The sequence below is a fragment of the Caloenas nicobarica genome, chromosome 12 (assembly GCF_036013445.1).
Source record: "Caloenas nicobarica isolate bCalNic1 chromosome 12, bCalNic1.hap1, whole genome shotgun sequence".
Lineage (NCBI taxonomy): Eukaryota > Metazoa > Chordata > Aves > Columbiformes > Columbidae > Caloenas > Caloenas nicobarica.
In genome coordinates, this window is record NC_088256.1 from 5,053,119 (window position 1) to 5,078,762 (window position 25,644).

The 25,644-nt window shown below is 37.2% G+C and overlaps 1 protein-coding gene across 2 annotated transcripts in view; it reads right to left on the reverse strand.

The window, feature by feature from the left end:
* Positions 1–2,230: 2,230 nt before the first annotated feature.
* The window catches only part of THOC2 (THO complex subunit 2), a 51,947-nt gene continuing 28,533 nt past the window's right edge, over positions 2,231–25,644 (reverse strand). For both annotated transcript variants that reach the window (XM_065643172.1, XM_065643171.1), the window contains 21 exons: positions 25,489–25,585; positions 23,546–23,663; positions 22,585–22,764; positions 21,764–21,928; positions 20,810–21,085; positions 20,230–20,371; positions 17,604–17,761; positions 16,827–16,955; positions 16,169–16,300; positions 15,901–16,085; positions 14,907–15,091; positions 14,492–14,594; positions 13,665–14,101; positions 12,742–12,800; positions 11,178–11,213; positions 7,524–7,661; positions 7,110–7,179; positions 6,879–7,036; positions 6,364–6,440; positions 6,218–6,265; positions 2,231–3,051 (listed from right to left, as the gene is read on the reverse strand). In XM_065643172.1, coding sequence (XP_065499244.1) covers positions 6,238–6,265; positions 6,364–6,440; positions 6,879–7,036; positions 7,110–7,179; positions 7,524–7,661; positions 11,178–11,213; positions 12,742–12,800; positions 13,665–14,101; positions 14,492–14,594; positions 14,907–15,091; positions 15,901–16,085; positions 16,169–16,300; positions 16,827–16,955; positions 17,604–17,761; positions 20,230–20,371; positions 20,810–21,085; positions 21,764–21,928; positions 22,585–22,764; positions 23,546–23,663; positions 25,489–25,585 — 2,873 coding nt within the window. In that variant the 3' untranslated portion in view covers positions 2,231–3,051; positions 6,218–6,237. The remainder of the gene's footprint in view (positions 3,052–6,217; positions 6,266–6,363; positions 6,441–6,878; positions 7,037–7,109; positions 7,180–7,523; positions 7,662–11,177; positions 11,214–12,741; positions 12,801–13,664; positions 14,102–14,491; positions 14,595–14,906; positions 15,092–15,900; positions 16,086–16,168; positions 16,301–16,826; positions 16,956–17,603; positions 17,762–20,229; positions 20,372–20,809; positions 21,086–21,763; positions 21,929–22,584; positions 22,765–23,545; positions 23,664–25,488; positions 25,586–25,644) is intronic.

Genomic DNA, 25,644 nt, shown 5'->3' on the forward strand with positions numbered 1-25,644 from the left:
CTGCTGTTGATGTACAGACAGACTCCCGTCTGTCACCAAAAAGCATCCCTCTACAGAGAAATGACCCTTGAGCTCCTCATATGATTTTTTTGGACAAGGGGAAGAGCAGGAAAAAGCAATACAGGTATGACACTCCATATACAACAAAACAGTGTTGTTTAAACACAGCATATAGCAATTAACTTAACCACTTAAAACAGGATTTATTTTTAATGTCACCCTTATTTCCCTGTGCACTTTCAAAGTTCACATAAACAGAATATATTTAGCATGTTTCTCAGAGCAATCATTAAAAATTAGTTTGTTCTGATAGAGTTGCATTTTATATACTTCCCCATGAGCAAACCACCTTTCCCAAGCCTGTTCAATAAGGATCGATGTCCCCATGTGAAGTTGATTCGTATCAATTTCACTAATAAGCATCAACGAACCTCTTTCTGGGAAGACACGGCCAACAGAAAGCATTTACAGGAATCATTACTGCCACAACCGTAGTGCTTAGTGGAGGTTAAGCAGAATTAAGGCAGAGACCAGTACATGTGCGGGTGGCAGTAACACAGACCGTGACAGTCCCACGGGCAGAATGAATTTCCTGCTTGTCAATCTGAAAGTGTAACCTTGAAAAACATGCTCGTCCTTTCCTGTTAGGGACCATAAAAAAAATGAGAACACACTCCTTTATGTAATAATTCAGTATTATAGAGACTGGAATACATTAGAGTCCTGGGAGAAGTCGTACCTGCAAGAAATCTCAGTCTTTGTTATCAAGATTACCACTTCACAGCACTTAAGTCTTTCAAGCTACTTAGATCCCACACCTCCTCCAAGAAACTGCTCCTTAACTTTTAAAATAATTATTCGAATTAAAGGGACTATGATTATCTTTGTGTTTGCTGTGCCTTTTAAAAATAGAGGAAAGCTTCACTCCAGCCTTTGGGCAGCTGCTGTGACAGCCCTCGCTACTTCTGCTCACAATCTTCTGCAGCCGCGTGAGGACCGAGGCTGTAAGGCTTTACAGTTCTGCTAATATTTCAGTGTTAATATCGTGAAACACCTCCCACTGCCATCCGACCCTCTCCTCCACACCACGACACAGCTCTATTGCATTGATATTTAAAAGAAAGCAGATCCTTACCAAATGGATGAGGGGGAGAATTTGAAAAAGAGACAGAAGACACGGTGAACACACAGGCTGATCCAAAGAACTACTTGGTGCAGTCTGATGTTACAATGCGACTGATTTGACATGGAAAGTTCTCTCTCCCTCTCCAGGTCACCACTTCAATCACAGCTGGTGCCCGCAAGGGACTCAGCTGGACTCACCGACAGCTGTCTGTCCATCCCACAGGGCTCCAGGCAAACACAGGAGCAAATGCACTCGAAGGTTCCAGTCCTGCAGTCTCTGGAGTGAGAATTGGCTGTAGAGAACCAGTCAGAGATGCACCATCTCCCAAACTTCACCAGAATCTGGCTGTAAGAGCAGCTCCCGCTTTCTCGTAGATACATGTTCACTGGGTATTTAAACTGCTGTACCCAGGCGAAAAAAGCTCAGCTTCCAGTAATACCTTTTAAATCATCAAATAGTGAACCAAGTCTCTAGACGAGGCATTGGAATCTCCTCCAAAGAACACAAAACGGCTGTTCTTTCACAACCCACATTTTCTAGTTCAAACAAAGCAGTGACTTCTACTGAAGGAAAACCACAGCTCTGGGGGGATGGGAGTGGAAATCAGTCGTGAATGTGACCTGAAGACTTCCAGATTTCTGACCCGGGTGGCATCTGAGATGGCAGCTTCACCAAAGTGACCTACCATGCCATGTCAGAAGTCAGGCAGAGTCCCTTTTCGGTCAGGCTAAACTAAACCGGTCGACCTAAATGAAGACGTTTTCAAGACACTCTAAGTCAGTCTAATTTGACTGAATTAGGAAATGGGGGTTGGAGGGAGGGAAGTGCCAGAGATTTTAATGAGCTTTGAATGAGGAACAAATGCCTCTAGAGAAAGATGTAAACTTGAAGGAACGCAGGGAGGCAAACCCTGAGCTTCTCGAAACCCCTGGAGCAGCATAACACCGTCAGGTAACCACCCTCTGCACCTGCGAGACACAAACCACCTCCCACAATTCCAACTAATACCAATTTTTCTTAACAATACACAGCGCAATAAAGTGACCACACACAGAATGATTTACGACCCATTGAGAAAACTATTGTTTATTTAGAAAAAAGGTTACACTGGTAGAATTCAGCAGATAAAAAAATTCTCTTTTTTTTCTTATTTTTTTTTAAAAATGTCATTGTGAAACTTTTCAGACTAAAGTTCAGCAATACAAAGCTCCTGTAGCTGTAATTGAAACTTAATTTATTTCAGTTTTGAAGAGAGCATTTCCAATCGATCTAAAAACAACATGACAAACAAAAGGTGTGGCAAGGGACAACTGAGCACAGGTTTAGGTTGGGACGGAAGGGACAGGGTTCATTCTTTGTATCTTTAAACAAGTCAACGTTGTACACAATATACAAATAATCCCTAAGCATTGCATGAAAACAGTGCTCCCACTTACTTTTTTTTTTAGTCACTGATATTAAAAACAGGCCAAGTAATAAATAAAAACTGAGTTTAAATGAGGTAAATCCAAAAAGGTTCAGTAACTGTTTATTTGTGGTTTTCAAACATCTAAAAGAATGCATTTCAGATTGAAAGAATTACTAAACTCAGGCAGTATTTTTGACAACCTAAAGTGGAACTCTGTACACGAGACCTCATTTGCACTATGGCAACTGTTTGTTTGCAGCACATTGTGCTAAAATATGGAATAGGTAACACTTTCAGCCAGGTACTGAAAATAAATGTGTAAGAAACTAAGCAACAAGTTAAAATACAGTAATGTACAACTCAACAATTAAATCCTCAGCATGGGGAAATAAAGCAGAGAACTGAATAATTTAAGGAGATGCAGATGGGTCCTCTTCATTCACAAATTTCTGTGCAATCTATATTCTGGAAAACACATTTCTGGTCACAGCTGGATATCTTCCCATTTTAATCTCACCTGCAAGGAAGGCACACACAATTGGAATTAGATGTTGTTCAAATGAAAACTGATCTCACAACTGAGCATATCACTCCATTTGCAATTCAAAGAATGAGGGGGAAAACAAAACCATTGCATCAGTCATTCATTCCCTAACTCTAACAGCAAGAACTGTATTAATGCAAGCACTGCATTGTAAGTAGTGAAATATCAATTTAAAGACACAAATAAGAAACAAGTCGTCACTTGTGAAGCGAAAAACTCTTGTAGGGGTACACGCCCCTCAAAATATTACTAGCTCTGAATTAGGCAAGAAATAAACGCCGTCAGACGTTGTGCATTAACAAGAATGGTATAAAAGATTTAACAAACAGGAACACAGGATTAGATTCCACAATCACATTGCTATAAAAAAACCCCACTTTTTTCACCCTTCACGAGGCAAACGAAGGGATGCTGTCAGTATTGTAGGCCAGATGCTCCAGTTTAGCACATTACACAGCTGGATGTGGATTTTACTGTGCAACTGACATTCGCCTAAGCATTTGTTGCTTAAATCATGATGTAGTCAGAACACCACATTTGTCCTTTAATTGATGACAATCCTCATTTTATATTGAATTGCTGGTCAAGGTAAAACTTCACATTTTATTACTAAAGAAGCTGCAAGTTCTCAGTAGTGAACTTCATCTACTAAGATTGTCCCTCCTCCCCCTTTTTTTTTCCCCTCAAAAGTAACATTTAAATAAATGGGAAAAAGATGGGGTCCATCCACAGTGATCAGACAAAAACAGCTGTCAAGGAGAGAGAGTCAAAAAAACTCTATGAAATTCTTTCCAAAGAATGTTCATCATTTCCAGTTTGGAAAGTGTTTACAGAAGTATCTTCTATGATTTCAAGAAGATCACACAAATAGTACTCCAAAGCAATAACTAAACTCCCCCCCTTTTACCCCATGAACACCCTCCAAAGAGGGCACAGTATCACCCTGAGCTTTGCTACACAAAACCCCTCCACGCATTTGCCCTCAGCTTCAGTGGCTGAAGGAGCAACGCCACCAAATGAAACTCTCGAGATGCTTTTTTCCAATAATCCCCCTTTTGCTTTTGGAGGCCACAATCCATGTGTAGAGACTTTTTTTAGAAGATATTCCCGGATGATAACAAGATTTCAGCATTCAAATTTTGGGGATTTGTTTGATTTGTTGGACTCTCATCAAAACATTCCTCTGTATGTGTTATATAAGCCATCCTATAACCCTTAGGCCTCTTGAAAAAGAATTCCCAACAGCAAAGCATGGACACCTTTCAGGTCTGGTCTTTGTTGCTTTAGTTAGAAGCAAACAGAAGAATGTGGGACTATGTCATGGTCTCTCCTGACACCTAAAGCGAGCACAGCCACTACGAGGAGCAATGCTCATTTGAGAGTCCACAGCCAATAGATATCTCCAGTAAGTTCCGCCATACAGTATCACCTTAACTATTCTCAAACGTGATACCTGTATAATTGAATTTCAATAACAATGAGGTTCAAGTGACCCTTGCTCAAATAGAAGAATTAACTGGAGTGGGTTCCTCAGGGCTGTGGGTTTGCGATGCCCTCAGGATGGCAGCTCTGCACCTCTCTGGGCAAACTGCTACAGGTTTTGCCCACCCTCACACTAAAAAGGTCTTTTTTCCTCCCCCATATCTCTAAATGAAATTCACAACAAATCGTGGTTGTGAAAGGTAGCATCGCTTTCTAGACCAGCCAAGACAGCCATGAAAACACGGCAAACTTTCAGCCTCGTTGATCTTTCTTCAATATGAGACAAAGCAGCACTTGTGTACTTAATGTTGTCTTCCCTCTCTCTGTAACAGTTTGTCTGATAAAAAAGAAAACTCTTGCCTGCCTTGATTTTGTTCAGTAGTCAGAACATCACTCTATGAAAGCAAATAATCTCAAAGCACAAAAAATGTGACTGAATTAAAAAAATTGTTTCTACTTCATTTCTGCTTGTGTTCACTTCAAGTGCTCACAGAATCTACAAAGTTTTAACAGAAACAATTCATCGATTCTAAATAGAGAACAAACGTGAAAATTATAAAACACCTGGACAATTTGTGAACAGAGAGAAAAGCCAAATTCTCTGATATTTGTGGAATACTATCAGTTATTTTCATGTTTACCCAACATATACATAAATTTTAATATGTAAAGTTGCACATTGCTTTATGCAGAAAGATTGGTAGCAGTGCGTGACTCAAATTGGGATGGTCAGGTGAACTAATTAAGTTCACTGGGACACTCTCCTTCCCAAATAACTGAAAATGAAACATTCCAAGACTCTTAAATAGCTAGATGCAAAGAGGAGAAAAAACACCCCACCCCGATTACCCTAAAACTAAATTTAAGTTTCCACATATTACACAGGTCTGAAAAAAAAAAATTCAGAACACTGACAGCTTCAAAGAACAATTTATTTTTCTAAAAGCTCCAGTCTGAGTATGGGTTACTTAAAATACTCTGAAGTTTCTTTTCTTTCTGCAAATAGTCAATGCCTCCATGCGCAAGTTTTCCTTTGGCTTCTTCCTCCTCAAATCTGATCAGATAAAAGATTAAGCAGAGATAATGAACTGACTTACTACACTATATAACTATTTGGTTTAAAAGCTACTGCTTTTTGTTAAAGTAAGAACATACAAAACTTGAGTTTCCAACATATTAAGCAAGATATTCCTAATTAACAGGTAGATTACCAAGGCCGATGACTATGCAGATCACATGGATTCACCCTTGGTTTTGCATGGCAACCTTGCTTGGAAAAAGTGCCAAACATGGAACTACACCAAACACTGGTGACCCCGCTATGCCACCCTGTTGGTTTTCGTTTGGGTTTTTTTTCGGACAAAAAAATCTGAGCATCTATACAGTTCTTAGCTGATGGGGAAACATGGTTTTCTCCCTTGGATAGAATTAAAAAACAAAAACAAACCAAAACCCCAAAACCCAAAATGACAGAAAACCCCCCCAAACCAACCAACAACCCACTCCTGAAAATCTCCCCAGAACGAACAAACAAAATAAAACACTCATGCTGGGTAATTTGAGCCCTTTTACACTTAGGCTGTTTTGTTTGTACATCCTTTAGCAGTCAAAAGGAGTCACAGGAGATACAAGTCAAACAGAGTAAAAAAATTTTTACCTTGCTTAGAACAATCTTCATTATCTGTGCTTGTCTGAAGATTTATGAGTAGATCCAGTGTTAAGGAAAAAAAATATTTTACTACATATTATGAAAGGAAGATAATTTCCTGTATTTTTCTGAAACACTAATGCTTAAAAGGATATTGTTTCTTTTCTTCTTTGCCTCCAGTACTGTCTCGTTTTTCTTTCTTTTCTGCTTTTTCTTTATCATGTCTTGATTCCTTTAAAAATACATATGTGGGAAATAGTTTATTATAGTATACATTGTACAATCTGATTAGAAGGATTACACTTGAAAATCTAAATACAAGCAGACTAGTTTATATGTAAATTAACCCTGCTTTCAACGTATCTGCTCACCAAACCAGTGAATATCGTAGATTCCTCAAAACCTAAAGTATAAGTTCTGAATTTTTCTGGCTACTGCCAAAATGAACTGTTCCTCCAGTTTATTTTGCCAGGAGTGACTGCTGAAATACTTTGAGCCACAAGATACTAGAATTTCCAGAAGTGTTTCCCTACACATTCACAGCGTCTCTTTTTAATTTAGGCAATAAAGCAGCAATAAAATTTAGGAAAAAAACAACCAACCAACCATTGGCTTGTTCTGTCAACAACAACAAAAATTAAATCAACAAAATAAGAATAGCTTCTTTTACCTTTTTGCTACCAGAGGAGCTCTTCTCCATCTTTTCTGCTTTAATTGAATCACCTTTCTCTTTTCCTGAAGATTTTGATTTGTTCTTCTCCTTCTCCTTTTCATTTAAGCGAGGGGAATCAGAAGGACTTTCACTTTTGCTATGTTTTGAAGAACCAGCTAAAAACACAACAGAAAGTTGTAATTCACGAGTCAAAGCCTCATACACACTCACACAAAATAAAATACGTACTTGTCCCATTTTCCTCCTTGCGTCGTTTAGTTGAATCCTGTGGTACCTCTCGGTCACTGTTTGAATGATCCTGGCACCAAATATAATTATGCAGATATTAGCAGATTAAAACAGACTCCTGAAGTAGCACCTGCTCATAATGTTATTTTTGAGAACTAATTTTTGAATACTTAAAATGTAATTGGGCTATTACACCTTGTGTAAAGTTACTCGAGATCGGTTTTGAAGGGAAGAAGTTTTGAATACATTACTGTAACCCAACCTTTAAAAAAGTAACAGAAGACAAACCACCCTGATATGGATCCCTTCTGCTTGGATAGGCTGTACAACCAATTATGACTGCAAGGACTTCGAACAGAAAGCTTTCCAAGTATATACCAACTTTCTAAACTAGTTCATAAAAATTTCACCAACCCTTTTTCGATCTTTCCTGTCCTTTTCATCTTTCTTCTCTCTCTCTCTGGATCTTTCCCTTGACTTGTCCAAATCTTTCTTCTCCACTTCTCTCTCCTTACTCTTGGACAGTGTTGGAGTAGTGTGGTTAATGTAGTGCTGTTAAATTAAGGCAATATCACCAAATATTAATATCTATTCCTAAGATGTGTAAATAAAACTCTTACTCTAACATTACGGATCTAGCTCAAAGAGCAAAATTAAACATTAATACCTTACTAGCAAACAAAAGTGATTAAAGACACCTTCAAACCTGTCATCTATAATTTATGCTATAGCTTTGTTTTCTCAACACTGGAAATTCAAAAACACTTTCTCTTAACTGAAACACTTATATTAAATACACACAATGTTGTTCACCGGTATTGTTTGATGCATCAAAACAAATCAGACAGCCGTTATATTGACACAGGATATGCAGATTCCTGGCCTGATTTAATGCTTGCAGTCTTGCCTGGAATAAATGAATGGAATCAGCTCTCAAACAGGTTCTAGGCAATTTTTAATTAATAATCTTAATCCACAGAGTATTTAAGGCAATACTCTGAATAATGTGGGTTTTCATCTGAAGTAATACAAAATTCCACCTTCATCCTAAACTTCGAAGCATAAAAGCAGCCGGACATAGAAAAGAATTGGTTTTGCTCTGTAACGTGTCCTAGATTGTTGCTCCACTCTTTCTTCTAGCCAGTTTTGATAAGCTCTGTAAATCATACTAGTTTTACAAAGCCAAACATTTTTAATATAAACTGGGATCGCAGACAAGAAGAATACAAAATAAGTCAAAGTAATGTAAAATATAACACTTGACAAAGTTTAAATGCTATTGTATATATTTACTAGCATATATAAGGTAGCACATGTATCATATAAATACCAATGCATTACAGTAACTAAGTCTGTCTTTTTAAATACAATTATATAGTTAGATCTTCTAAGAAATATTTTTCATAAAATACCAATAAGCACATTTTATATTAAACACACCTTTCTTTGGTGTTTTATATACTTAAGTTACAGCAACACACAGATTTAAATCAGTATACTTTAATCTTTCCCCTGTTCCACAAGCTATCAATTTTATTTAAGAAAAAAATAGTATCTTTTAATAAAAATGTTGTATGTATTTCTTTTTAGAGAGACATCTTCCTTAAGAAGACACCAAAAGAAAGAGGTTAAGTGGAAAATAAGTTTAGAAAAATCTAGAAATCCCTTGAACCAAACCAAATATTGTTTCCAATAATTTTATTCTTTTAATTAATCCTGTCCTCCTCCAGTTCCAAAAGATGTTTAACTTATCAAAACCAGATGCTACTGGTCCTATGTTAAAAGTCACACTAACAACGTTAGGTCTCTTTTGCTTTTATTACTTAAGCGGTATTTTATCCTCCTACGCCAGAGACTGAACCTTCAATACTCTTTTCACTAAATACTTTTCTTTCTGCTTTTTCCCCCTCACTCCTCTTTTCTTGTTAGATTTCCTACATCGCCATTCCACAAGTAAACTTGTCCTTGCTCCCTTTTTTGCTGTCAACTTTTAACAGTGACTTGCAAATCTGTTTTATTCTATGCAGCCCCACTCAGTTGTCTCCCAGAGATGCCTTCCATGTGAGAAAGCAACCACACAGCCCTTTCTCCTACTCCATTTCTTTAAGTTCACATGGCTGTTCGTGGTGGATTCCACTGCTCTTCTACCATGCCAACGCAGTTTTGGAAAACTGTGTCCCACCCACCTCCCTTTACAAGAAAAGGCTTCAGCTCATCAGGTTTCACCAACTTGCTGCTAGAAACACTGCTAGCCGAAACCACATCAAATTTGGAGCACTGCCGCTTGCTGTGTAACTTGGGCAAAGGCCCAAGAAAGAATAAACACACACCTAACTCAAGCCTGGCACCATTTATTTTATAACCTGCAGTGTAAACCAACATTTCAATGGTCTGGCGTCAGAAATTGGGCAAAGTCACGAATAAATCCAGCCTGTAAGCATACAACAGCACTAGGCTTCTACTAACTTTCAGTGGAAGCTGAACTCATAAATCTTACAGGCTTCTGAATATCCCATTCTTTCCTCAAACAAGTACATGGCAGTAAAGAAGAACATTTAACTTGTCTTAAACCATGTATAGGAACATTGTCAAGTGCCTTAAGTCTGTTAGAATGGCACAGAACAATGAAAATCAGTTCATTAAGTGAGAAAGAATAGAAAACGGCATGTCGATGAGGAAGGAAAGGGCTGGACACTTCCCATCCCCTGAGCCCTTAACAAACAATAAATCCATGAAAAGTCACACAACTGCAATACACTTCCAGCTCAGTCTATACCAGTGCATTGTAGTTCAATCTAAAATTAAACTTTTCAAACTGACTAGAAAAAAAAGCAGTTTGTTGATCATTTAATTACAAATAGCTCCACTGTCTGCTTGATTACCACATCCACGTGCTAATAAGTAAAATAAATAGTTTTAAATAAAAATTTAGCTTAACTAATGAAAACTTGCGTGAAGTTTCAATTAACCATTTGAACCTTGACTAATACAGTAAGGGAGGGAAAAAATGACATTATATAGACTACCATACACCACACTTGAGAGATGTGAGCTCAAGACAAAGTTTTTTAATTTCAAAAAATATAAATATAAAAGATATCATGACAACAATTTCTAAATCATTTTTTGAAAGCACGTGGATTCAATCTATAGAAACGGTAATTTCGTTAATTGTAAGAATCAAAGGATGCTTCCTGTATACACTCTCCCTATAAGAAGGGGCAATGGGTACAACTTACTCCTGGGGAGATTCCAATTGGACACGAGAGGAAAATTTTTCACAATGAGAACAATCAGCCATTGGAATGAATAATCTCCCCAGGGAAGTGGTGGATTCCCCAGCATTGGACACCGTTAAGCTGGACAGGGTGCTGTGCCAGCATGTCTAGACCAGGCTTTTGCCAGGCAAGGTTGGACCAAATGATCCTTGAGGCCCCTTCCAACCTGGCGCTCTGATTCTATGAACTCTTGAGAACATTCTTTAGCAGACATTCTCGTAAGGGACTGAACCTGAAGTGCATTTACAGGACGCAAGTGCAGAAAGATAATAATTCAGGAGGTTGGCTGTGATGTTTAGAACTACAGTACTACAGCACTAAACCATGAATACAACAATAGTAAGAGGAGAGAGTACTGATATTCCAGAGATAGGTCTCAAATATTCTTTGTTTTAAATAACTACTGGTTTTAATTGGTATTAAAATCCCCCTAACTATTATAAGAACTGTTTTAACTATTCTATTACCTCTTCAGCCAAATAAATGGCTTAATCATAAGGACATTTCTAGAAATCTACAAGTTTCAGAGAGGACTAGAAAATACTAACCCATAAAGTCTCTGACAGAATGGTAAATTCAGGGGATTTTTTTTAATTGCTTCCACATAACTATCCCTCTCTCCTGTACAGAGGTTCTATATAGCAGAGGAAAAATTCCCTCTGTTACTACATCAGTTTTTACAGGAATCGAATTAGAATTTTCTGATGGGGTTTTCAAAAAGACCAAAAGTTAAGTTCTCTCTGCAACAAAATATGAAAGTAAACTTTGGCGGTTTCTAAAAGATTCAAACCTTTGCTGAAGAGTCCTTGAGTTCGTTGAGGTTGTCCTGTAGAAAATGAATGGAGATGACACGTAAGCTGGAATTGTTTTCAGAAACCAGAGGAACTTTGGGAAGCGTGGCCGTGCCCTTGAAACAAAAACCAGCTACTCCTTCTGGAATAAATCTTATGTTAATACTGTACACTGAATAAAGCTAGGAACTGAAATATATTTAAAAACAAATAAAGGGGGTGGGGTGGGGAAAGACAGTCTCATCTATTTTCTAGACCGAATTATTAAGTAAACTACAAAATGTGTTTATATCTAATTCTTCATAAAACAGTGAAAAACATTCTCCTGCCAAGACAAAATATAAAGAAAAAATAGTCTTGACTCTGAATACAGCTGAACCAGGTTTAAAATGTATCTTCTCCACGTTCAGTTAAATGTGGTAGAAGTAACTCTAGAATGACTTTACATTGCCATTTACAAAAAACCAGGCAAGAACTGTCATTGAGTAGTTATCACTGTCACCTGCTTCCTCAAAACTAGTAACAGCTATTTGAGTTCTCCAAAATTAGCCTAAATCTTTAAAGTAAAACTTACATAGAAAAATATGTACTCTGAAAAAAAACAACAACAACTAAAAAACAAACCCAAAAACCACACACGGGAAAAAAAGAAAAGCTTGTTCTAAAGTTGGTAAGATGGTGAAGTTAAAGGCCCACATAATCCATCACAGTGCTCTTGATGAAGTATTAGCAACTTACAGTTTTAAACGTTCAACGTACTGCAAATTCAAAGATTCCATGAACATAGATGGTTTAGAAATAAAATAAATATGGAGCAAGGAATGGCTACCCTGAGTCTTCAAGTAGGCTACGCCCATGGTTTTGTGCTGCGCTTGAATGCTTGGGGTTTCTCTTTGCTGGGTAGGAGGCTCGGTTGCCACATCTGGTTTTATCGTAACGCAGGGCTCAACATGGTGGGAACCCATTGGACATAAACAAACCTCGAAGGGAAGGTACAACCGAAGCTGCATGCGCACTGAATATACACAACTACAGGAGAACTGATCACCAAGGAGACTTTAAAATGGAACTCCTTTCCAGACTCCTCCTTAGAAGGCACATATCGGTATGATGCTCATCAAGAAGCCTGATGAATTCAGAGGTATCGTACATCCCGTATCATCCAGGAATCTTCAGTGATATAGATTCTTCGATAGCAGTGCAGAAAAATATGCTCCACTCTGCTGCAAAGACTCATTTGCTTGTAGCTACCATTGCACTCCAAAAAAACTGACCGCTTAAAACAATGAGGCACTTCTGTGTAAAAATTCTCTTGCAATTTCCAAACACTATTTACAAAATTTTTGCTAGGTCCTTGAAGCATTATTCTGGATAATGAAAAATATTTTTATAGAAAAAAAAAAGACAGTCCGCCAATAAAGACAAGGAATGCATTTTCTAATGCAACATAAAACCTCCAGTGGCTCCAGTGTATACTTGGCACAAAACTTGAAGGAAGTCGAACATTGGCATCCCAAACTCGTGAGCCTAACATGGGTGCTGCCTTCCTCAGGCTATACTAACCTTTACTGTTGAGGAATGTGATGGAGAAGAATGTGTATCAACTTTGCGGCGTTTTTGTTCTGAGGAAAGAAAAGAAAAGCAGCATTATTAAAACACATTTAAAAGAGGATATTCCAATAATATGCCTTTCTGAAATACCAAAATACTTCAAGCTAAAATTCAAGTTTTACCACTATGTAAATTTTTTCTTAAGCTATCTAGGGCTACCAGCATGCCTTGACCCTCTTTATGAAACTTTGCGGGAAAAGTATAATGTGAACAAGCTGCTGCAAAATTATGCTCATTTCAAACTTCCATTTTATGTCAGTCTGTATCTGAATTTCAGATTGGCTATGAAGACCGTGAAGAGGTGAACCCAATGAAAAGCATTACAAGCCTCCTTTACTTGGTTTGCCTTAAGCAGTGCAAGTATAAAACTCAACATCGGCTTCAGATTACAAGTACTTAGAATATCAACATTAAGGATTTGTTAACCCTTAATTTAAGATGGAACTGATAAAGTTTCCTGTGTCCTTAAGGACAAAGGCCTACGTCTTCCACATACCCCGTTTTCATTCAAATGTTATGATGAAACTCTCAGAGCACGCTCCAGTTTTTTTGCATTAAATTTTTGCAAAATTTGCAAGGCCAGTTACATAAATACATTTTAATAAAAGACCATTTAGACTCATACTAAAAACGACAGGCTACGAAAATGAGCACTCACTGAAGACACATGAAGTTCACGTATTCACACAGTTCGCCTTTTGGAGATTTCCTGACTACCTACTTTAGGCACTAACTGTATTTAAAAGCCGATGCCAAAATGCTACCTATTATGTAGCAATTCTTTCTCACCATCTCTACCATTTTTTCGACATTCAGTGATTTTCCAGTGACACATTCTATTATTCCAGACAAGAACAGAAATTAAGTAAACTTACCCCTTTCAGATTCTGATGTTTCTGATCTGGGAACAGGTGACTTCAAGGACCCAGCTACTGGCATCTTTTCTCCTCCTTTAGCATTTTCCTTGGATTTCATTTCCTTTGCTACATCTTTTTCTCTGGATGGCTCCTTTTCTCTCTCCTTTTCTGCAGTTGACTTCGACTCAACGATGGTAACAATTGTCTTGGATTTCTCTTCTTTTGAAGCTTTTTCTTCTTTCTTGACTTTTTCCTTCTCTTTGTCAGACTTCGGTGTTTTCTCCTTGATCTCTCTTACTTTATCATCTTTGTTTGCCCGTTCTTCCTTTGGTTTATCTTTCCCATCCTTCCCAAGTGCCTTCATCTCTGGAGTGGCAGCTGGAGTCTTGTCTTTTTTTTCTTTATCTTTTTCCTTCCCACTTTTTTCTTTATCATCTTTCTCTTTAATAATTTTGCTGTATCAAAAATAAAAAGGCCAGTTAGCATGAATACAAAACCAGTTCTAATTTTATCACAAAAGTTTTACTTCAGATGGCTTGACAGAATGTCCTGAAGCAGTCAGGGCCAGATTTCAGGTGTGCTGTCTCTTTGTCAGAACAGCAAAAAGCAAACATTCTCATTTGTTTTACACTTTTATCTAGCTAAAATGGAAGGCATTTAACAACAGTGTCAGATCAGTACAGCTGTATATTTTGGAAGAAATAACCTCATTTATTTAACTTTGAAGAAATGGAAACAATTTCTATGGAAACTGAACGTAAAAAGGAAAACCCAGGTCCATTTCAAGTGTATTCTATGGTTTGGAAGGAAGAAAATAGAGAATGCCAAAGAGTGCTTTTCCTTACCTATTAGAAGCACTGTTTCCATTGCTTGTTGTCACCTTTGGTGTAGCGTTGACAGTTTTATTAGTAACTTTCACCACACCCTGAGACTTCTCCTTTAGTTTATCTGTTTAAAAAAGGAGAAAATCTTTATTTCAACAAGTTAATATACATGCTATCAGCTAAAATAATACAAATACCTAAGCATATGCATGTAAGATCATGTGTAGCTAACAGTTTAAAAAGGTAACTAAATGCAGAACATCCTCTCCCCCCAAAAAAACCAACTAAAAATAAAAAAACCACACACTGACTCTATTCTGCACCAAAGTCAGATTTTTTCTTTTCAGCTTAATGAGCCAAATTTTGAGAGAATAGCCTGTAATGTCAGAAGAATTCTACTTAAAAATAAGTAAATAATAATCATAGGTTTGTTTACCAGTCTCCTCAGTATTGCCTTCGTCCAGTTTAACTGTATTTATTGTGAGAGATGTAGGCATTCCAGCACCACCTGGCCCATTTTGTACTGTTGCAGCTACAGCATTCCTGGCAGGTGGGTCTTTGTGGTGGAATTCATTTTCAGGTATCATGAAAGGCTTCCTACTTTTCAACTGCCCAGAATAGCTGCAAGTCGCACAGATTGTTAAATATGCACAAACATAAAGCAAAACATGGGCTGAATTTTCAATGAGGACATAATCTAACAGTTCATATGTTATTTGTTTCACAGTTTTTCCCAACTGATATGCAGTTTCTTCCCCTTTATCGATGAGCTCAAAAAGAAAAAAAAAAAACAACCACCAAACAACCAAAAAACCACCCCAAACACAGGAAAAAACAAACAAACAAAACCAAAAAACCCCACACGACACGCACAAACACCAAGAAAACAAACAAACCCACTAGACACAGAAGCAGCTCTGTTTCCACTCCTTCACCACCACCACCACCACACACGCACAACTGCCAAACGCACAGAAGAAACAGCCTACTGACAAAACTTAAAACTGTTAGGGCAACTATCCCTCAAGCATACATGGATAAATCTGCATTCATAACAGAAAAATGTAAAACATAACTAAGCATTTTAGAATCATATAAACTTCCGAAATCTATGTGGTCTTCGTCAACGGCCCTTGGCTTTCTTCATTTTACTCTCCCTCCTATCTACTTGCTGCTCTACTATTCCTCTAAAATTAAGCTATGCTCTCGTGAGTGGAAATCTTTACTAGTTAAAGTGTCTTGTAAAGGAAATTAGTGATCATCCAGCATAAAATCAAAGTTTTCATTCACACTGCCAGCCCTGAGATGCAGGATAGCAAAATCTTCTGTGATAAGGTAAAAATCAAATGTTAGGACTGTAACAGTTCCGAGTCCTTAGAAGCTTTTCATGATCCACTTTTAACCACTTTCTTAAAGTAAGGTGTTGTTACCCCATAGCCAACGCATATAGATCAGGTCTCTTCTCTTTCTCTTCCTGACATATCTTGTGTACTCTTCTTTCCAAGGCTTGGCCCAGGTTCAGGACTTTTGGATACCATGGAAGGATTTTGGTCAGCACAATCAGGATATTTCTGATATGTGTATATTCACCTGTTTCAAGGCAGTGCACGGAAGCCTAGAACACAAATTAAATTTATTGAAGTTGGGTTTTTTTATTAAAGCTTTCAAAATCTTAAGTTTTTCAGCTTCTTTATTTACCTTAGTTAGTTTATAGTGCCATTTGTGTACCACATGTCTAAAATTCTCATAATCCAATTGATCAGCTTTATTTCCACCATCAAACCCAGTTGCCCGCAATATAGTAAGGAAGCCTGGATAGTTGCCACATTCCTACATGCAAATAAAAGAAAAAAAAAATTTTTTTGAGAAGCACAAAAACAGTAATTCTGCAATATTTAATATAACTGAAGCACTTTCTCATTGATTTTGCTAAAGACTAAGACATGATCACACTTAACTAGACTTACACACACACTTTTTAAAAGCTTATTTATGTTGAAATCTTAGTTGTGGGTGAGAGAAGAGATTATTTGCAATTTAACTACTATAGCTTTTGCAAGGAGTATTATTAGAGTTTCCATATGCTTCCTAAATGATCCTCAAGACAAGTTATGAGAAAATCAGAAATTTAAGGGGGTTTTTTTAGCCACTGTATATTTTTGACACTATACAATATTACTTCTATTAGAACATGAATTACTAAAACTCAATTCTAAGATTACGCCATCAGAAAAAATTCAACCACAGAGTGTTTTTAAATCTAACAATTTCATTAAATCCATTTTTATTAGGCCGAATTACAAAAGTGGCCATTACATATTCTCATGAGCAAACTCATTTTAATAACTTCACGTACCTTTTCATATATGACTCTATCACTGTGCCATCTGGTCACAGTTTCCAGCATACAGCATAAAAACCTGCCATATCTACTAGCTTCATTTTCAGTGCAACTTGCAACTGTATATATAATATCAGAGAAAACCTGCGAATAGCAGTAATAAAAAGTTAGTGAATTTACTGAATTAGAAAAGCAACAAGAACCAACAAGAATTTCAAATTTCTCTCATCTAAACCACCACTACACTGCTTTCTACATATAAAGGAGATCTGTTATAAAATACTCTGTTTTCAAGACCTTATTACCCATCCTTCACACCTAGCCCAGAATCTAAGCACTGCACATAGCTGTTGCTGACACAGTTTTCCATAAAGCTTGTCTTTATTAGCATATAACTGTTTTGTTTTCAAATTAATAATTTATTTGAGCAGGTAGACGTAAACACCTAGCCAAGCTGATGCAAAAGGGTGTTTCTCCTGGCTGTAGAAATGCAGACAACTGGAAGCTTGCAAAACCTGAACGCAACTCCTGTGACTGCTAATGACTTTGCTCTGAAACTCTAATCTCATTAGGATAAATCAAAAACAAAATTTCTTGAAAATAATCCCCTGAAGCTCTAGGGAAACTTGGTTTGTAGAATCTACAGTACAAAAGGGAAATTTTGATTTTCACAGATTCTAGAATTAAATATTGGTAATGATTGTTTACCACTACTAGGAGCCAGGGAGGATACTAGTTTTGCATGCTCATAATAGTAATTAAGTACACACACACAGAGTGCCAGCTACTTACTCTGTCATAGCAGAGAAGTGTGGAGAAGTTGGGTGTTTTCTGCTGATGCACCAATTCTACAAAGTGAGCACAATAAACTGCATCGATTGCTGAAAAAATGCATCGAGGAAATATACATAACTGCAAAAATTTTGTGATAGTCTCATTTTTGGTAGACTCTTCAAATACGAAGAAATTGAGAGAGAGAAAAAAAAAACAAACAGAAGTTAGTGGGCTGACACTCGACTACTCACTTCCCAATTATTTCAGTATTGCAAATGCATATTCTCAAGTTTGTACATTAAGTTGCTTGTATTCCAGCCATATCTTTGGCACTGCTCAGAAAAAAATCAAAATAAGCTTAATAGTTCAAACAGGGGGGGACAGTAGAGGGTGGTTATAGCAAACGTTTATTTCTTATTGTGGAAATTCTTCTATTACACAATGCAGGGAGGGAGGGGGAAGGCCAGGAAAAAAAAACAACACAACTTTGCTGAACTTCTCCACCCGCTCAAATTCTGCAAATTAGCAGAAGGAATACCATCTGCTATCTATCTAGAACTCTTATTTCTCCTTTCTAGATGGAGTTAAATTTCAGCTCTGTTTCCTTAGAAACAGAACAACAAGGTGTCTACGTAGAATCCCTTAACAATCATTTTTCCAATCAACCAACCTGCCAGAGGAACAGTTTTCAGTACACCACTGTCCCAATACAAACACATTTTGCGCAAGTTTCATTCTACCACTGAGTTAAAGACTGCACTGAATGCTCAACAGTTACCCCTTCCATTTGGCCAACCACTGGTTGGTTAACGCAACAGCCAAACACACACCCAAACTGATCCCGCAGCAGCTCGTGTCCAGTTAACAACGAGCATAAAAACAAGCTGGGAACGATGTACAGCACACAAAAGGAAGGTAGGAAGAATATAAACGTATGGATGAAAGCACAGAACTCAAGACTGTGAACGGATGCCTTCAGAGGAAAGCCAGTCATCATCCTCATGATGGCAACTGGTGTTTTTGCACTGGGATTCTTGCACAGGCTGCAGGGCACAAGTCACAAGACTCAGGATTTACTTGCTTCGATTCTGTGATGCTCATGGAGCAAAGATTGTTCAAGAAAGGGCTATCAGCTTTTACTTCACTAAAAATCTTACGCTGATTTTATTTCATTCTAGTATCTACCCCTCAAAGGTTATAACAAGGCTTTGACACTTAAAAAACCAAAACAAAACCACCAAGAGAATCGCAGCTCATCGAACAATCAAGCGTGTAAGTGTTACTTCAAAAATGCAGAAGTAAAGCAAGTAAACAGCCAGTTAGAATAGCCAGTTTCTGATTGTTACAACTACCAGTCTACTTATTCTGCCAAAAATTAACCTACTCTTAATGATATAACACTCTATTAAAAGTACCTACACAAGCAGCCCATCTCATAAAACAAAATTAAATTAAAAAATACTACTACAGTCGATGTGCTGTTCAATTTCCTTATTTATTTACCATCTACAGATAATTTCTTCCAGTGGGGAAACTGCTGAAAAAGTTTCTCTCCGGATGCAATGCTGGGAAACTTCTTGCAGCTGAAGCCTGAACACTCACAAGCCAACAATAAGCTATGCCCCGTACCCCACAAATGCCTGTATTGTTAAGAGTACATGTTTATATGCAGATCGTATCTACACAATTTTCTACGTGCTTTCAAGTACTTCCTTAAGCAGTTATCAGTCAGCTCTACACAAAGGTTCAGTCATGTAGTACTTTTTCAGTCAGTAATTTCATGTAGCTAATTAGCTGTCCATACCAGTACATTTACTATGTATAGGGAATAACCTTTCTCAATTTAACTATCAATGTTTCTTTGTTAAATCAGTTGGGTGCATCTTATGTGAGTCAGACAATAAAATGCTTTTCCACTGGATTATGCTAGGCTTCTTGAGACAGGCAAACAACTACTACCAGTTACAAACTGAAAGTTCTTCCAGACAAGAAAACTGACCAGAGAAAAACATGTCAGATTAACCATACTAGTAGAGCTCTCAATCAATATGCAACATGACAGAGGCTCTGTCAGAGAAAAATGTTCTGCCTCCTGTATGTCTGCCATATGAAACATCCACATGCTGTTTCATTTTGTGGTGCACCTAGGCTGGTACAATACTTACCTTGTCATTGGAAAAGGGTTTATGTTACCGCCCAAATAGTAGCGTATTGCTCCTAATTGTGGGACTCAAACAAAGTATGTTAACTCAAACCACTCACTGAGAGTTACATGCCTATTTCTTGCAATGTAGCAATTATCCTAACTTAGCAGCATTCTAACTGCAGTAAATAAGCGCACGCCATCTTGCAATTATAACTTTCCACTGAATTGGTCAATGTCTTATTTATTTTCTAAATTAGTGCAATATTTAAAAGGTCTCAACATTGCAAGAAACAAACAAGACATCTCCCTGAAAACCAACCACTCAGCATTTGCAGCAAAGACACATTCGAATTAGAAGTTTACCTTGCTAACAGACCTCAACATATAAAGAGATCAAATTTTAAAATCCACATTAAGAGTATTAGTGCAAGTTGAAGGTTTAGTTCTGGGGACAGTGATGACAAAAACATCCAGAGTGTTTCCCCTCTACACACTTACTTGCCAGAAGCCAGTTATCCTTCTCCAGTTTCAGTCTCTGTAGAACCCTCTGCACATGCTCCAATTGCTTCTTCTCCTCTTCCAGAAGCTTGTCCTGCAGGGCTGTGCAACGTTCTTTTTCCTTTTTCTTTTTATTTGGAGGCTATAAAATGTCAGTGCAACTTACTTAGCATTATGCTAACGCTTGCTATAAATAGAGCAATTAAATTCCTGACAATGCTAAAGAATACTTTAAAAGCTTTCTATTTCACTCAATAATATTCTGCTCTAGTAATCGACTGATTTTATGAACATTGGCTGACTAAAGTTAAGACAAAAGTGAACAGATATGAGTGTCAAAGGCTGCTTTCAGAGACACAGATTTTCCAGTAATTTTCACTTAGTAAAGCCACTGGTACTTTTCAAGCAGGAATTATAAGAGTCAATTCAAATTATGCGCATGTCACAAATCAGAATGGATGAATCAGGTGACATAAAACCCTCCAGAACAATCTTAATATAAGACTTTACATTAAAAAGAAAAAAAAAGTCTTTCAAGGTTAGAAAGTTTAAACTGGACCATAAAGTTACATGAACATACCATTTCCTGATTGTCATCTATGGCTTTCATCTGGACTTTAAGTTTATTGACTTCTCTGTCGTAGCTACTATGTGGGACGGCAAGGTCATACATTGTCAAAGACCAGAATGTGGCATAAAACTGAGGACTGATGTCATCCCAAACCTTGGGAAGGTGCAGAGAAATCACAGCATCATGAACAGGAGCCATCACTAGCTCACATGATGTAATGTATTTGTGAACTTTGTGCTGCTGTTTATTTCCCTTCTCAGCTTTTTTTAGTTCATCATACTTAGACTGTAGATAAAAAAAAAGGAAAAAGAAAAATTTGTAATCTTTGTATGCAAACAATATAATTTAACCCTTACAATATAATTCAACTTTTCTCAAAAAACTTTCTATATAACAAACATTTACACATGTGAAATGTCATTGATGTACATAAAGCACTGAAGAACATCGTACAGAACTTTTAGTATTCATCCATATTGGATGGATTTATCTTTCTTCACTGATACTGCTACCTGTTGCTATAGTAACATATTATACTACACCAAGTAAAAATTGCTCTCAATATTTAAAACTTTAGATGCAGGGACACTTCCTAAGATAGCACACTGTTTGGCAGCTGCGACATCTTCCCCCACAGCAAAAATCCATCCAAAACATCTACAGAAAAACTTAAACATTTGGGGGAACGGAGAGGGAGAGAATTCCTACTGATCACCCAAATCATCAGAAGAGATGACTTAATTAGCTACAACTTCTGTCAGTTGTGTGAAAGCTGACACATGGGCCATATTTTCTATTAATAAAAAGGATAACCAGCCCACAGCTGCTCTTTCTACCTCAACTCATAAAGCTTCCGCAAGCTTTATTTTGCAAACTTAAAACTTTAGCAGGAACCTAACACATCTGTTGATAACATGTAACACAGCAGCACTAACAGCAGGCAAACAGAAGAGTTCTACTTACTGAAATGTGGTGTGCGTACATGGGTCTGGAGAGGAAAAACGCAGCATCGTGAGGTGTGTGAAACTCATTACAGAGAACGTCAATAGAAGGCACTCGCTTAATGTAATCCTCTGTGCTCAGATTGGATGCTAAAAACCCACCAAATTGTACCAGGGTGTCATGGCACTGCATGTCAAAGATACAAACACTTAGCAAACGGTATTATTTTGTTCAAAAGTGAACTCAGGGAGAGCTTAAAAGCTTGCTTTAATTTTTTTTACCTTTTTTTAAAAAAGAGTTAACAATGTATAGTACAGCAAGAATTTTCTCATACAGGAAGAGATGCTAAATTTTCCATGTAACATACTTCTGTCACTCATTGCTGACTCAACTCTAACTGCGGCACCTTAAAAAACAACCAACCAACCCACCCCAACAAACTACAAAAACAGGAGAACTATAAGAGCATTCTGTTCTACCAGAATAAAATTACACTAGTTCCTATTACCTACGGCAGTAAAAGAATTCAGGCTGCTTCTTCAAAAAAAAAGGAAAGTTCTTCTAACAAAGAAAGATCATAAAAACACAATAGCCAACCTAAGAAATAAGAACTTAACTTTTTTTCCATAAAGGATGTTTTAATCTTTCACTCAGAAGTCACTTGTGAATATAATGTATATTTAATACACCCATGTATTTTAACAATGAGATCACTGCAACTAATTTTGAAAATTTTTATATATTCGTATTTATTTGCCGAATTCTTATATATTGTGCTGATACTGTAAAATTTACCAAAGAAAAGGGGGAGGGTTCTTGTAAACACAAGTGTTTCTACTTGCCTGATCATACAGTTTTCCCACCAGCTTCAGATGTTTTTCCCCTCCCTCTTGAAAGATTACACCATTTCTCTGTTGAGCCATGAGCAGACACAGTGGAAGGGCAAGATCATGGTCCAATAATGCATCTTTCAATCTCTGAGAAGATTTTTTTGTATTCCTGATTTGGCCAAAGTATCCACCCTGTGCAGGACAGAAGAAGATGCCCAAGTTTGGAAACGGCGCATCACAAAGTATTAGAGAAGCCATGTATGCTTCTGACTGCAGAAATACCAATGAACTAACATCAATACGGTTTCCCGTCTGTCAATAAAACTCCCTCCTTGGATCTCATACTACAATGTATGTATCTAAGAGACAGAAACTAATTAGTCTTGCATGTTATTAATTAGTCTTTTACGCAGTAAATAAAGAGTGACATTTCAGCCCAGGCATGACACTGCCTTTCAGACCTCGGTCTGCTGTGATCTGCTCAAAGTCTCTTTGTTCAATACAGGAATTTCAGATTTTAGTTCTGATTACAGCTATTCAATGCCCTAGGGAGCTGACTCTAGGTCAGACTCAACTATGACTCTGATGCCAAGGCTGCAACAGTTTTAACTGTTAGAAATGTTTAAGACGTTACTCTGCTCACCCGTGAGCTGCTACTCCCAGAGCAGAACAGAAGAGCAAGGCTGCACAACAGCCGAGCCCACTGGCTGCTACAATTCGCAGCTCTGACACAGAACACTGGCTAATGAAGGCTGCTCTCCTTAACATGAGCTGCTGTGAAGCACAACTAAGGCTCATAGATCCGTCGTCTTGGCTGCCTGTCTGCAAGGCTCATAAGCTCAATGGAGAAGGAAGCTCTCCCGTGAAAGTGGTGACACCTCTCTCAGCTATGCTGCCAGAGTTGATGACACAGTCTTCAGAACCACCATTAATAAACAACAGATATTATTAATTAAATTTAACACAAACACACCTCAGCTTTTAGTTGTTCTCCACCAGTCATGGCTTCCAACTGTTCCATTGTCATTTCTTCTGTAATTTCTATCCCTGCCATTTTCTGTACTACCTCTTTTAAAATCAGCAAATCAAAGCTGCACAGAAAACAGAAAAGTGGAGTAAAAACAAGAAAATTTGTTTAAGAAATGGCAGCCATCACATTCAATATACTGTACAAAACAATACTATGATGCACATTAAAACAAATAACATTTTAATCCTTTTTCGAAGAAGAAACTAGTGTGCTGAGCATACAAGGATTTCTTTATTGCAAGTAGAAAGTTAGTACTTAAAAGTAATGCAGGCATTCAACAGCTTGATTTCAGAACCCCTTCAGAACAATTTCATCGTTTCTAAAAATAACACTGAATGTGGTGCTATTAAGTATCAGCAAATTAATCAAAGTTTATTGCTTCCTTTTGTTGTTTTACATGCTTCGTACCACTGGAAAGGCTTAAGACCTATTCATGTTATTTCATGGACATGGAATATTTTAAATGTTATTCAAAAATTTCTAAGAGTAGTACACAGCCTAAGAAATTTACTGGCAAAATTAGTCTGGAGTGGTTATCTGGAGCATGGAAACGATTTTTTTACTTAAAACACAGAATATACAACACACTCCAATAATCATCCCATCCCGAGCCCAGGCTTTACTTCCTGCTCTGCATTCTACAAGGGCAATGACTTTTCCTCAATAGTGGTAAATTGTATCTTGATCATTCAAATCAGCAATATTTTCCAGTAACTTCTGAAATTTGTGTGTCCTACTTATAAAAAGCGTTGACCTATGTCCTCCGAAACAAAGTTTTTTTATTTATACTGTCTATATTTTGTTTCCTTTTCCAAACTTGAGTATGTTTTCTGCCTAGTAACTATGCGATACAAGCATATACTCCTGTTCAAATGTCTGAATACTCCAGTCCTATGGAACTGGTCATAGTGGTAAATTCATTTTATTTCTATGACCCCAAATACTAAACTGAATATGAAAAACAATTTGATTTTTTTTTTCAAAATACTTAAAGTTTTAATACTTACTTCTGGGGAAAGACAAGAAACATTACTTACCCTTCCTCTGTAGCTCAATGTGATTGTACCATCATCAGAATACAAAGCAAATTGGGGACAAGGGAGCACATGAGACTGACAGTCTACATTGCAAGGAAGGCAAAAAACTAGATTTCTCAACATAAATACCCTAAAATAACACGTTGTGTTATCTCCACTGGTAAGCTGTCTTTCAGTAAGCATATGGGGATTAATAATAGAAAAAAGTTGATACCTATGTGATAAAAATAACACATTAAAATTAAATAAATGAAACAATAATACTAAGTGATAATGATGGAAGGACAAAAGGAAAAGGAATATCCAAATTGCAAACCTTGTTTAAAAATATTTTTGAGTCATTAACAACACTGACGCATCAAGAAGCAATTCAACTGCCATTAAATAAATTGGATGGAGTGTTTAAAATAATATTAAAGTGTTAAGAACTATCCCTGCAGAAAAGACACTATGAGAAAACAAAAACTCAAACTGTAACAGTCACACCCTTTTATATCACAGATACTTATTTTTTAAATAACACAGAATCATTTATATGACAGTATTACAGACTGGCATGTTTTTTTCCCTGTCAGGTTAGTTATTAAGAAAAATGTATTAAAGTAAGTTAGAGATGAAAAATCAGTACTTCGAAAATAATATGTCACAGCTAAACAATCAGAGGAAAAATAATGTACTAAAGAGGACACTATTCTTCCTGCTACTTGAATTTCTTAACCTTCCTGGTATTATGAATGGAGTTTTACTGCTACTAGAGAAACAACTACATCAAGCACCCATGTATCAGTAAGCACTCAAATAATACATTATTAAAATTGAGTTTACAAAGATCAGTTGTGCAAGACTTGCCTTTTCCCAGCTTTCAGTTGGTTGGCTACATATTGAAGCAGACCAGCAAGTTCAATTGGGTATTTTCGGAAAACTGCACCACAAAAGCTAGCGAGACCTAAAGCAAGGAGAAAAAGCTGTGACTGCACCTCATGAGATACTAATCATTAAATAAGC